General features: G+C 52.3%; 1 protein-coding gene across 1 annotated transcript; it reads left to right on the forward strand.

The window, feature by feature from the left end:
• The first annotated feature begins 747 nt into the window (after positions 1–747).
• LOC149372387 (uncharacterized) lies at positions 748–11,877 on the forward strand. The gene is made up of 2 exons (XM_089586224.1): positions 748–2,077; positions 11,762–11,877. The coding sequence occupies exons 1-2, from the start codon at positions 968–970 to the stop codon at positions 11,765–11,767; spliced, it is 1,116 nt and encodes a 371-aa protein (XP_089442350.1). The 5' UTR covers positions 748–967; the 3' UTR covers positions 11,768–11,877.
• Positions 11,878–13,468: the final 1,591 nt, after the last annotated feature.

A 13,468-nucleotide genomic window follows, 5' to 3' on the forward strand; every position in this document is an offset into this window, starting at 1 on the left:
GAAAAATCCGAGGCGCCTACAGTTGCTGTTCAAGGAAGACTGACTGAGTGACTGTAGTTGCGTGTTTGTGAATATATTGCGCTGTGTGCTGGTCATCAATTCGGGTGAGTCGAGAACCCGTATGCAGTAAGACTGAGCACTTCGAGTATTGATAGTATCTTTTTGCATTTTTATTAATTTTAATTGTTTCTTTGTTGATAAACTCCAATGTATCTCTACAATCCGCGCTTTAATTTGCTGCTTGTAATTTTCTTTCATGTGTGTATTTTACTTATTTTTTATTTATATATAAATAAATAAATTTACTCCGCAAATAGTGCCTTTTCGCTACGAATATACCCCCCCCCCCCTCCGGCGCCAACAACCAATGGCCCCCCCCCTGCAAAAAATTCTGCGGACGCCCTTGGGTCGTGACGTCACTTTGAGGACTGGAGAAGCTGCCGATGCGGATCTGGCGCTGCGTTGGGGGCAGATCGCAGCTTTCCGTGTCGTTGTAACAGCGAATACGGCGACTATTTTTTTTTACTGACCACCGAAGAAAAGGTTACTACAGTTTGCTCATTCCACGTATCGCCTGAAACCAAAAAAGACACAAGCAAAAAATTCTATGCCTAGCACAAGCATACGCCAGCGTCAAAGACGCGATACAGACCATGCGTAAAAGGTGCCAGCACAACATCGGCTCGTATTCTCGGAAAGGAGGGAGGGCGCCACCAGCGCCACCGTGATCGGCTGTGCGCACACCGAGCTCCAGCAAAATCACGTCTATGTCCAGGTTCCTGACCTCGGATCGCCACCAACCGGTCTATAGGAGTGCTACTTCATCGCCTGTACGCCTGGTAATCAAAATTCCAAGCGTTCTGCGCCGTTTTCTGGCACATCAGCATCTGGCTGGCCGCCCACGCCGGGCGCGCTAAGCCAAGCCTACATCTGCACCGCCGGGGCAACGCCCCCCGCGCTCGCCAGCATGCTCGCAGCCGGAACGGCGGGGAGCTCGCCTAGCCAGTCAGCAGCCCAGGCGCTGAATCACAAGCACTGTGCTCCCGCGGCGCCCCGGCAAGCCACCGCAGCCACGATCGTCATGAAATTTGCGAACCACCTCAACCTCGGCAACACTTTATTCCCTGTGCTCTGTCGGTCCGTCATGGATTCCGCCCGCCTAACCAAGACTGAACGTGACAATACCTACATCAAACTCCGCACCTCGCAAAACATCCTGGCCATCGATACCCACCGCCCAGCCGCTGCTGACAAGCTGCTCCAACTCAAGCAAGTTTCACTGAACAACACCCAGTACGAAGTCACCTCGTACGTAGCTAACGACCCCCTTAACGCCCGTGGTGTTATACACGGCATCACCATGGACTTTACCGAAGACGACTTTGCCGCTAACCTTCGTGTTGACGGCACCCGACTACTAAGCGCCCGCCGTCTCGGTCGTACCAACACACTTCTGCTCACCGTCGAAGGGCCCCGTCTACCACGCTATGCCGTCTTCTACAGCGGAGTGTACCGCGTCTACCCGCAAAAGCCCCACAGCAAACAATGCACGCATTGTCACGCCATAGGGCACCGTGCCGACGTCTGTCCTAACAAGCCTAGCCTTGTTCGGTGCTCGATTTGCAGCCAACCGTTTCCTCCTGACCAAGACCCAACGACTACCCCACATGAATGTGAACCACACTGCTGGAACTGCAAGGGCGACCACACACCGTCTCATCCTGAGTGCCCCGCAAGGAAAGACGCCGACGCTGCAGTCCTAAAGTGGCACCGCGCCCAACGACGCCATCGCGCCCGCGCCGCCCCTCCACCCCCTAAAGCCGACGCGACCATCTGGCCGCCCCTGCCTACCTCGAACCGCTACGAGGCCCTTCAGCTCTCCTGCAGCAGCAACAGCAGCAGCAACAGCAGCAGCAACAGCCCGGGGCACGAGACCGCGCAAAGAAGTCAATCTCGAACCAAGCCCTCTGCCAAGCGGCCACCGTCCACCACTTCTGGTGCGGCAACCAGCACCTCCACCTCCTCTACTAAACCGCAAGCTTCCGTGATGCAGTCACAGACTCCACCAAGTCACCAGGTGAGCGGTCCATCTCCCACATCCATCGCACCCCCTCCCCCGTCCTTCCAACACCGGTTTTACTCACGTCCCTCCACACCTACTCCACTTTCACCCCTCCCTACCGACAACACTATTGCTCTCATACAGCAATCCCTTGCTCCCGTCCTATTGGCCTTACAACAACTGACGGCTCGCGTCGAGCAACTAGAGCACCATCTCCTCTCCCTCGCGTCCTCTGCCCCATGCTCTCCCGACACAGACTCCAATGCTCCCCCTCGAAAGCGCGCAAGCGCCCCTCCTGTGCCTAACCTCGACACCATGGAGGAAGACCCGCATGATGAGTGATATCATGCGACACACATCTCCACCCCAAAACCCTCTAATTATTTGGCAGTGGAACTGCCGCGGTTTTCGTCGCAAGAAAAATGCCCTCTTGCAACACATGCGGATTACAGGCGTTAACCCAGACGTCATCGCACTGCAAGAAACGCACGGTGCCTTTTCTCTTCCAGGTTACGACCATTTTACTCAGCCAAGTACAGTCATGAAGAGAAAAGGACATCAAACGCCCCCTCCTCCGCCGATTTTGACGGTTACATACATACGGCGAACGATACCCACCATTCAGGAAGATACATCCCACCTCAACTCCGGGACGAAAGAGCATGTCCTGACACACTCCACCTATCAGGGTCACCGTATCACGATTTTAAACTGCTACTGGACTCCCTCCGACTCTAAAACCAGCATCCCACCTTTGCATACGGCCCTCCCTGCCTCTAATGTCCCTACTACTTTCGTCCTTCTTGGTGACTTCAACTGCCCACACCCTGCATGGGGATACGACCGTACTTCAGCCTCCGGACGAAAACTCGACCGCTTCGCCAGTATTCATCACCTCACCCTCCTGAATGACACGTTCATGCCTACACGTCTAGGATGTGGAGCGCAATCCGACACAAACCCCGACCTTGCATGGATTCGCAGCGATCTCCGCGCTTCTTGGAGTAATACGGGTGACACGATGGGGAGTGATCACTGTATTCTTCAGATAACGCTCACGTCCCAGCGACCCTCCAGACCACCCGGAACACATCTACCTCCCACTATGCTCGTAGACTGGCCAAAGGCTCGGCCGGCCCTCGACTCCTTATCAGTCTCACTCGAGGACCCCGAAAAATGGTGTAGCGCCATTATGGAGACCGTCTCCCAACACACCAAACATATCCACCGATCTCCCGACTATCCATACATTGACACACACCTACTTGGGCTATGGAAACAACGTCGCCGGGCCATAAAAGCTTGGCGCAACTGTAGATCTAGCCACGCACTGAAAAGAAAAGTTGCTGAACTAACGCAAGCAGCCCAAGAATACGCTGACCAACTAGCCACGAACAACTGGCTTCAGCTCTGCGATGACATGGTCGAGAGACTCCACACTCCAAAAGTCTGGCACATTATGCGCACTCTACTTGGACAGGGTAAACCTCGTAACACACTTCAAAAGCTACAGTTGGCCCTCTCCGTCTCACAAGAAGAGCTGGCTGAGCAAATCCGAAATCAATTTTACCCATCCTCTACTTCTCCTGCCAGCTCCCCGTCATACCCTTACACCGAAGAAGAAGCAGACGAGCAAGGAATGAATTCTGACTTCACATTCGCCGAACTTCAGGCTGCTCTACGCTCCCTTAAGCGAAACACAGCACCCGGCCCAGATAAAATTACCTATGGTATACTCCGTAACCTCCCCGATTCAAAACTAGACGAACTTATTCAGATCATTAATACTGTTTGGCGCTCCGGGAAAATTCCCGCTGCGTGGAAAGAGGCACACGTAATTATGATTCCGAAACCAGGAAAATCCTCTGCGCTCATCACTAACCTCCGACCTATATCCATGACTTCTTGCCTAGGGAAGCTGATGGAGAAGATGGCCCTTACCCGCCTCGAATGGCACCTGCATACCAATCGCTGTCTTGCTCCCACTATGGTCGGATTCCGCGCCCACGTATGCACACAAGACATTGGACGGCAAATCTATGAGGATTTGTACGCCTTCCCAAGCAGCGCACAGCTTCGAGTTTTGACCGGCGTGGATATCAAAAAGGCTTTTGATAATGTCGCCCACTCCGCAATTCTCACCAACCTGGCAGACACTCGGCCTGGGGTCCGCATGTTCAACTACATCAAAGACTTTCTTACAGACAGGACCCTCCGAATCATTGGCCCCGACGGCACACCTTCCGCCCCCTTTCCCCTCACCGCAGGTACACCACAGGGATCCATTCTTTCACCTATGCTTTTCAACTTGGCAATGAAAGAACTGCCCCGAAAACTCGCTGAAATTCCTGCCTACGCCACGCTATATATGCGGATGATATCTCTCTCTAGTCTACCACAGGAAACGCCGGGGAACTAGAATCCACTTTGCAGCAAGGCCTTGACGTCGTTCAGGAGCATGCACGCCGCATAGGTATGAGTTGTTCCGCCGAAAAGTCGGAATACATCGTGGTTTCTAACGCTCCTCAAAAAACCGCTTCTTCCTACCGCGAACTCATTCAACTCTCTCTCGCGCAAACCCCTATTCCCCGACGGAGCCACATCAAGATCCTTGGCTTCACTTTTCAACAAGATGGCAAGTACAACGTGTGGCTTAGCCAACTCCTGCAACCACTGAACCAAATTCGCCACATGCTGTCCCGTATATCTCGTCAAAAGCATGGACTCAGAGAACACGAACTCCGTCGAGTTATAGAAGCACTCGTTTATTCGAGGGTCATGTACTCCTACCCCTATCAACGCCTCACATCCTCTCAAGTAAGCAAACTGGAAGCGTCTCTGCGTCGCTTCACTCGATTAGCCATGGGAGTTCCCATCTACGCCGCAAATGCTCTGATCGCAGACGCCACCATTTTCAACTCCCTCGAAGAACGCGCAGCAGCACACCACCGAGCCCAGATACACCGTCTCTCTACCTCCGAGCAAGGCAGAGACCTCCTCAGCCTTTTCGGACACACCATTTCCCAACTACCCTCGCTTCAACCATCTGCTCCCCCGTGGAAAAGCCTCCCGCGTCTTACTGTAAAACCCATTCCACGCCACATGTCTCCAACGATAAATCCCGGGCGGCGTGAAGCACTGGCGAACCATTTACCCGCACTGGGCCACGACACTTACTATACCGATGCCCATATCCTCGAGCACCAAGTAGTTACTGCAGTAGTCGGCCCTCGAAGCACCTCCACGCATCTCCACACAGGAGTGCCCTCCTCAACCGACGCAGAAACGCTGGCCATAGCAGAGGCGATTACGCTTCACGACCACCTTTCCTCCACCATCACCATACGTGCAGACTCTCAGGCTGCCATACGCTCATTCGAATCTCAAAAACTCCCTCCCCATATCCTAGACACTTTGCTGCAATACCTAACAGCCCACCCTACGCTCCATGTCCGCCTTGACTGGATTCCTGGTCATCAAGGTATACCGGAGAATGAGCTTGCTCATGCTCTGGCCCGTGAAAAAATACCACCGGGCCCTCCAACTGCCTGGCCAGCCCATTATAATCCCAAGGCAGACCGCGCTACACACCGACAGGACCGCCGCGAACACCTTCGCAATTTGCGCCACATGCGACGAACCCTTCCGTCACCCTCCCATTTCCTTTGCCGTGCTGACGCCACTCTAATTCGACAGGCACAGACTAACTCCCTTCCCTGCGAACTGTATTCCCACTACATCCTTCATAAACCGGGCAAACCCGCCTGTCTCGTGTGCGGAGAGCACCCCTCAAACATTCATACATATTGGTTATGCCCCCGCGCCACTAACTCTCCCACCATACCTTCCTCGCATACCTTGCCTCCCCCCTTTCACCTCACGTGGGCCCGATGGACCGCTCCACCAACCTCTCTGCAGCCCACCCTCTGGCCGCTCCTCGCCGCCCACATCCGACGCATCCAAGGGACACGTGGCCCCACTCCGCCACCGCCGATAAATAACGCCCACCAAACGGGCAGATAAGAAGGCTCGGACTTGAGCTGAAAAATAAAAGTTATCTCTCTCTCTCTCTCTTGGAAAGGAAGGGGTGCGAACAATACTCAAGTCAATTACCACCACCGGACGCCTCCTGGCTCGCCCGGAAGAGCGTCATCCTAAAGAAAAGGCCCAAAGCACTGTGTAAATCCTGTTCTCAGTACCCGGCGTTGCAGGTTGGGGCAAGAAAGTATTTCAAGTGAACGATGAAGGAGCACAAAGTTCGTGTCAAAATTAGCGAAGCGCAGTGGCCAAGCACTGCGAGGCATGCGACCACAAGATAGTGACGCAATCATGGTGCGCTGGAAACGCGCACAAATACGCTTCACTCCTGGCGCGTTCAGCAGATGCCAGAAAATATTAATCGCTGCCTCGGAAACGTTCGCCCTTCCTAGATTTGCAGTTTAGGTTCAGTGAAGTAGTTGCCAACTATATGTGTGTTTAAAAGCCAAGCTAGCTGCAACTCGACCGCTGCCACAACTTGATGAAGAAACCGAGTAAGGTTGCGGTGTTTTTTTGCAAAAACTCGGTTGGCATTCATTTCTCTCATAAATTTGCATCCGAAATCAACGTCGAACGCTTTCATTTTAATTGCTTAGCTAGGATTAAACGAGATGCCGCATATGAAGAGCTTCGATGCTTGCTTGCTTTGCTTTATTGTGATTTGATCTGCTTTCTTGCTTGCTTGCTTGCTTGCTTTCTTGCTTGCTTGCTTGCTTGCTTGCTTGCTTGCTTGCTTGCTTGGAAACGTCCAACCGAGTATAAAATCACTAACCGAGCCTTGCTGAGCACGTCTCAGGTGGTCTGGCCGCACCTAAGCTGAGGAGAGCGACACATGCTTAAGCCTCTATAAGGTTTCTTCAGGGGCTAAGTGAGCAGGTTTCTACTTTTAAAAGAGGCGCTTCTTCAGAATGGTGACACGCCTCTTATGCGCGAGGAAATCGATGGAACTGTGTCATGGTTCAGCCGCGCCTTTTCGACAGAAATCTCCAGAGATCACACTAGGACAAGCTCTGCCTGTAGCCGCTCTTACGAAAGTGTTTCGAGCAGAGTAAGCTTGCTTTAGTGGGCTTGAACTCTTCGTCACAGCAGCGAGCGGTTGCGCTGCGAGCTTGTGGTCTTGCGGAAAACAGTGGAAGACGACACAGTCGCGGTCGTAGTTGTTCGTGGACACGAACGCAGAGTAGCACCTGTTGAATCTGATTCTCAAGGTCGGCTGACACGCTTTGTACGTCGCAACGCACGTAGTACGAGGAACAACGCATGCAGCACGAGAAACAACGCGCGCTGAAAGCGCGCTCGGGTGCGCCGAAGCATCCCCGGCTCCTCAACATGACGTCACGCAGGCCGACATGGACGAGGTTTCCCTCTCCGCTGTTCCCCTCTCCTGCGCTCGCGCGGGGCGCGGGAAATTTAAACATCGCGTTTTAATTGGTGATTGCGCCACTGTTTTAGCCAAAATCGAAAAAATAATTTCACAGACGTGATCAGCAATGACACTACTTCAAAACCCTGGAAGGTTAGCCGATTCGAAAACCGCCTCAGTATCCCTTTAAGGGTATGATGCGACAGCGTTAATGAGTGAATGCCCGTATATGCGGAATTGGTCACTCTGGATTTTCACCACTCCTGGTGCAGTGGTGCAACGGTTAAGCGATGCGCCACACTCTAAAAAAAAAAAGGTAGTTGAGGTTACTACATTTTGGGCTAGCAACAACCGTCACATATATGACTACCTATGTAGTAACTGTGCGTAGTAACTGGAAGGTAGTAACATTTACTACCTCTGGAGAGGTAGCAACAGTAACTACCTGCAGTAACATTTGCTAGATTGTTAGATTTGCTGCCATTCAGGAAACCCTTTTCATTATATAAAAACATGGGGCACTGAGTAGCAATGTAACCAGGAATGTTAGTGTACATACGTGTGCATATTCCTATCATCTATTTCCAGATCAACGTAGTAATGGATACTACCAGGGTTATAATGAGGTAGTACAAGTGTAATGACTGCCAAAAAACGTAGTAACAGCAGAAGTCTCTACCTTGTTACTACTTTTCTTTTGAGGTAGGAACAAGGTCTTAGGAACATAGTACACAGGTAGTAAGGGTTAAAAAAAAGGCTGCAACAGCAGCCGTTACTACGTTTCCACTACCTTTTATTTCACTGCCCTGCCATGGCATGTGCTGCCACCGGTGGGTCTTGTGCGACCCAGGTTGCTCTTCCCGAGCAACCTCTCGCAAACTATCATTAATTTAACTGCCACCTGCCACTGTGGTCCGCCTGCTCATAATCCGGTGGGCAGATTGGGATGACGACACACGGTCACGTGACCTAGTCGGCCCACCTAGGCTGCTTCTCTTGGGATTCTTCGCTCATAACGCCGACGACGGCGGCGAATTATCTGGGGAACGGGAGCCTTAAAGCTATCGCGTTAAAATTAGGGACCCACTACGGGACACGTGGGATGCTCTGAAGCGATACTGGGGAATTCGTTTGACGCTCTAGGGTAGCTGCTGTGTATGGTATTCCGCAGGGAGCTTCTTTGAGGGACCACTTTTGGAGCCGCTGCGGAACCACTCGTTTTGGTTTGGTTTGGTTTATGGCGTTTAACGTCCCAAAGCGACTCAGGCTATTAGGGACGCCGTAGTGAAGGGCTCCGGAAATTTCGACCACCTGCGGTAATGTCAGTGCACGTTAAAGAACCCCACTCGTTTTGGGATAGCTAATCGAATGTAAGGTTAGACTCCTGAGAAAAGAAAATGCGCGGGAACTTCCGCAATAAGATCGCACAGCGACTGGTTGTAGCTAAGCGCCGCTGTAAGGGGTCTGGTATTTCGATGGTTGCAGATGTCGAGAAGTCAGCCCCGCTCGTTCGGTGGAGTTCGCGGAGCGGATATCTCTGGGGTTCACGTTTGGGAAAGGGGTCGAAACGCGTCTCTTCTTTTGTCCTGTTTAATCACGGCAGCTATGCGAGGGGCTAAAAAGCACGTTAATTTTTCACGCTCACCAAGTTACGGTCCTGCATCTTCGACCCCTTCCAGATTGTGGACCGAACACCAAGGAGGACAGACCGTGAAGACGAAAGCTCGCGCTTGCCGCATCCGTGATTGTTTTCGCTGCAGTGGAATAAGTTTTCTGTCGCGACATAATGCCTCGACCAAATGCGGCCCCAATGATGTTTGCGCAGAGGGAAAAAAATTCTACTGTCGTAAATTAAAGAGGTGGTTAGAGACAAACAAAGATTGCTGTTTTTCTGTAGATTGGCCCCCTACTTCTGCATTAAGAAGAGGAAGACGAGAAGCCATGCTCGCGGCTGCGCTCATTTTTTTTCTGTGCCTTGGCCACTCCCCCGTAGTGGGTATGTGCCATTTTGTTTGAGGCCGTCCAACCAACTCATGGTTCCATGCCGCACGAGCCAGCAGTCCACGTCGCCATCTACAAGACTGGTCGCTTTCCCTAGCAGCCATCTTTCTCGGATCTGGACTAACTGGGCGTTGCTCTAAGTGTACAGCATCACCACCATCATCATCATCAGCCTGACTACGCCCACTGCAGGGCAAAGGCCTCTCCCATGTCTCTCCAGTAACCCTGTCCTGCGCTAGCCACGGCCACCATATTCCCGCAAACTTTTTTATCTCACCGACCCACCTAACTTTCTGCCGCCCCCTGCTACGTTTGCCTTCTCTTGGAATCCACTCCGTTACCCTTAAGGACCAGCGGTTGTCTTCCCTTCGCATTACATGCCCTGCCCAAGCCCACTTCTTGCTCTTGTTTTCAACCTCTTGCCTTATTTGCATTCGGGCTGGAAGCACTGTACGTCACGGGGGTATAACTCAGGTCGATCTGCACTGAGCGGCCGTAATTGACCTAAATCTGGAGCTGGACTACGAAGTGCGCACGCATTCAAACCGCTTTCAACTCTCGGTCCCGCCTTGGGGAAACCGTCCGTGACGGGTAATGTGCAGCTGGGTTTATCAACGTTGATGAAATCTTGCGCAAGGACCGCCGTTCATATGAGATGCGGTGCGATAAACCACAGGTGCAGTGAATAGGAAACGTCACAGCGGAAGTACCATAAGGTCCTTTTTTTTTCCTTTCTATTCCTGACTTGTCTCGTTGTATATCACAGTGAATTGACCAACTTGCCCAGCTTTATAACCTTTCTAATCGCGGTGCAGGATGGACGCTGGTGGTTAGGCTAGCGATCTTCAGGACGGCGGTTTGTTATAGCTCTTCCGTAAATGCACGGGTAATTGCCATTGGCCGGTGCTCCAGAGAGAAGTTTATAGGCTGCTGAATAGTTCTCACCCATAGGCAGGATAGTTCTTACCCATAGGCAGGCCCATGAAAATCCTACTTTTGTAGGGGAGAATTTCTGGGCAGAATTAACGGCCTAGTTCCATCCCCAAACGTTGGCTGAAAGTATACATTATAAAGCTCATCATCCAAAGGCTCAACTTCGAAGAAACCTTACCGGCATTCCTCAGCTCTAAATAGATGGCGAGAGCGTTGTGCACGTAGGAGATGGCCACAGTACTGCGACCATTTCTTTCCTATTGTAGCCTGCTGAGAAATAAATTCCAACGTTTAAGTTGATTAAGAATGGAGGTATACCCTTAGATCACGGTACTCGGTTGACAACTCTACATTAAAACGGTAACGCATGGACACCACAGCCCGTGGTGTCCATGCGAGGTGGGCGCATGGACACCACGGGCACCTACTACAGTCCATGTACTTGGGGTTTACGTGCCCTTCTGTGCGCTCCTTCCTCTTATAGAGAGACCTGCCTTATAGAGACCTGCATTTTCGGTTTGCGAAATTTAGTGTGTGCGAAATAATCTAACGGCGAAATCATTAGCAAGACTTTGAGGTATAGAATAATAAGTTTGCAGTATTCGCCGCAAAAGTAATGTGGGTGGTCCGTTACGGTGAAGTGATAGCACTCGACACCCCGCACTTCCGTTTATATACTCGCACAGTCAGATGTTGTCACGAAGGCAAAAAATGCACAGGAACACCTAATTACATTGACTTTTAATTCGATAGCATTAGAAGCTGTTGAGGGCCGCCGCGGTGGCTCAGCGGTTATGGTGTTCGGCTGCTGACCCAAGACGCTTGTTCGATTCCGGCCGCGGGGATTGAATTTCGATGGAGGCTAAATACCAGAGGCCCGTGTGCTGTGCGATGTCAGTGCACGTTAAAGAACCCCAGGTGGTCGAAATTTCCGGAGCCCTTCACTACGGCCTCCCTCACAGCCTGAGTTGCTTTGGGACGTTAAACCCCAATAAACCAAACCAAGCTGTTGATATATTTAGGGATGTGACGTCACTTCCGGTCTAGTGATGTCCCTGCCCTCCAGCCAATGGGAATTATCCGGTGTGGTGACGTCACCTTCCTTCAGCCAATGACCCGGTCTGGTGAGGTCTCTTACCACCAGCTAACGAGAATGACCAGGTCTGGTGACGTCATTTCCCCCAGCCAACGGGAATTATTCGCTCTGGTGACGTCGTTTTCCTGCGGCCAGCGGTATAATTTTATGACCGATGGCACAATTTTTTTTTCCCCGATGACACTTTTATTGCCATCGCAATAACACTCCAGGCTTACTCGTGGGGAGCCGGGTAAAATTATCCTTCACGGTGCCGTGAATGACGCAGGCGTGATCGGTGCCCTGGTGGCCACCGCGGTGGACCTGCTGGTGTTCTCGGCGAGCCCGCCCACCCTGCAGGTGTAGATTGAGATCCTCATGACGGTGCTCATCCTCTGGCTTCCTACATACATCGGCACCCGCGGACTGGTAAGCTCCATGTTCTCGATGCGCTGTTAGAGCCCCGCGGGAGTAGGTCAAGAGCAAATTCAAGCACTCCTTAGAGCTGTCAGATCTTGATACTCGTTGGTGAACACCGGGCAGGGCCGGATTAAGAAAAGTGGGGGCCCTGGGCTAATGCGCATCTAGGCCCCCTCTCCCTTTTCCTCCACTGATCCCCGTGTCCCCTGCTGCACTACTCGAGCCGCCGCGGTGGCTCAGTGGTTATGGCGCTCGGCTGCTGCCCCGAAAGACGCCGGTTCGATCCCGGCCGCGGCGGTTGAATTTCTTTGTGGGAGAAATTCTAGAGACTCGTGTACTGTGCGATGTCAGTGCACGTTAAAGAACCCCGGTGGTCGAAATTTCCGGAGCCCTTCACTACGGCGTCTCTCATAGCCTGAGTCGCTTTGGGACGTTAAATCCCCATAAACCAAACTACTACTGGAATGTATCCCATGTTTCATTGTAATTCCACCTAATTAAAATGAACGAAGTGCGATCAATGGGATTCGTGTAACAGTAACGCAGTAGCATTAGTTTTGCGCACAAAACACTACGGGACTCTTGGAACGCGCGACGCGTGTCCGTCGGTGCCCGAGCGCCGAACGCCACGGAAGAGCCGCGTGAGCCGACCGACATCATGCGAGGCTGCATTGCAGCTAAATTGCAGCGCGCTGCGTGCGCCGCCTACTCTCCTTTTTCACTGACACCGTGCACAAGCCGACAGACAGGTTTTTGTTCGCAGCACTGTTTTAATGCTCCCCGCAGGGAGGCGTCTGCAGCATGCAGACGTTGGTGAGTGGCGACACCACGGGGTTAACCCGAGCATCCGCAGGGACATTCCCGCAGGGGGATGATGGTGAACAATGCGTCACCACGGACCCGAGCATCCGCGCTTAGCCGTGCGTGGCATCGCCGTGTCCGGGGAAAAGGGGATCCTGGTGGTTGAGCCGATGCCGAGCGTTTGGACCCTTAAGGCCCCTCGGCGGAGGCAACACACCACTTTGGCCCCAGCTTCCTGTAGACGGCACCTCCGGCCTGACCCGACCGGGGGAAATCGGCAGTCGCCTTTTCCTTTTCTCCTCTCCATCTTTCACTTTCCTATCTCCTTTCTTACAACTCTCCTGTATCCTCCTCCCTTCTTGGTTTTTTCCTCTTTTTCCTGGCGGCGAGGGTTAACCGTGTGTGACCAACTACCCTGGGTTGAGTCATATTAGGTTATAGTTAAGGTGTACAGCTGGCGTAGGCAGGACTTGCTTTCAAGTTCCTGTCGCGTCCCCTTGTTGGACTCCATGGTGGGTGGCTGGCACCATGACCGAAAAACATCAAATTTTTATGGCTCCCCCCCTTTCAAAACCTGATCGCCCTCTCAAAAGAGGGCGGACCGATGCAACAGCTCAGTTCCTCACCAGAAAAGAAACGTTCCCAAAGTATCATGTTATTCATAGCGAAATAACAGAGCAACCAGCCAGAAAGATATCCCCATTCATAGTTACTAAGAGTCTGTCAGATGCCTTGGGCCCCGGCTACAGGGTAACAAAACTAGCAAGTGGTGACC

The sequence above is a fragment of the Amblyomma mixtum genome, chromosome 1, assembly GCF_055824585.1.
Source record: "Amblyomma mixtum isolate Tamu chromosome 1, ASM5582458v1, whole genome shotgun sequence".
NCBI classification, from domain to species: domain Eukaryota; kingdom Metazoa; phylum Arthropoda; class Arachnida; order Ixodida; family Ixodidae; genus Amblyomma; species Amblyomma mixtum.

Excerpts from the sequence above, each read along its gene's own strand:
- LOC149372387 (XM_089586224.1), top strand. The coding sequence starts at position 968 with ATGCTCGCAGCCGGAACGGCGGGGAGCTCGCCTAGCCAGTCAGCAGCC.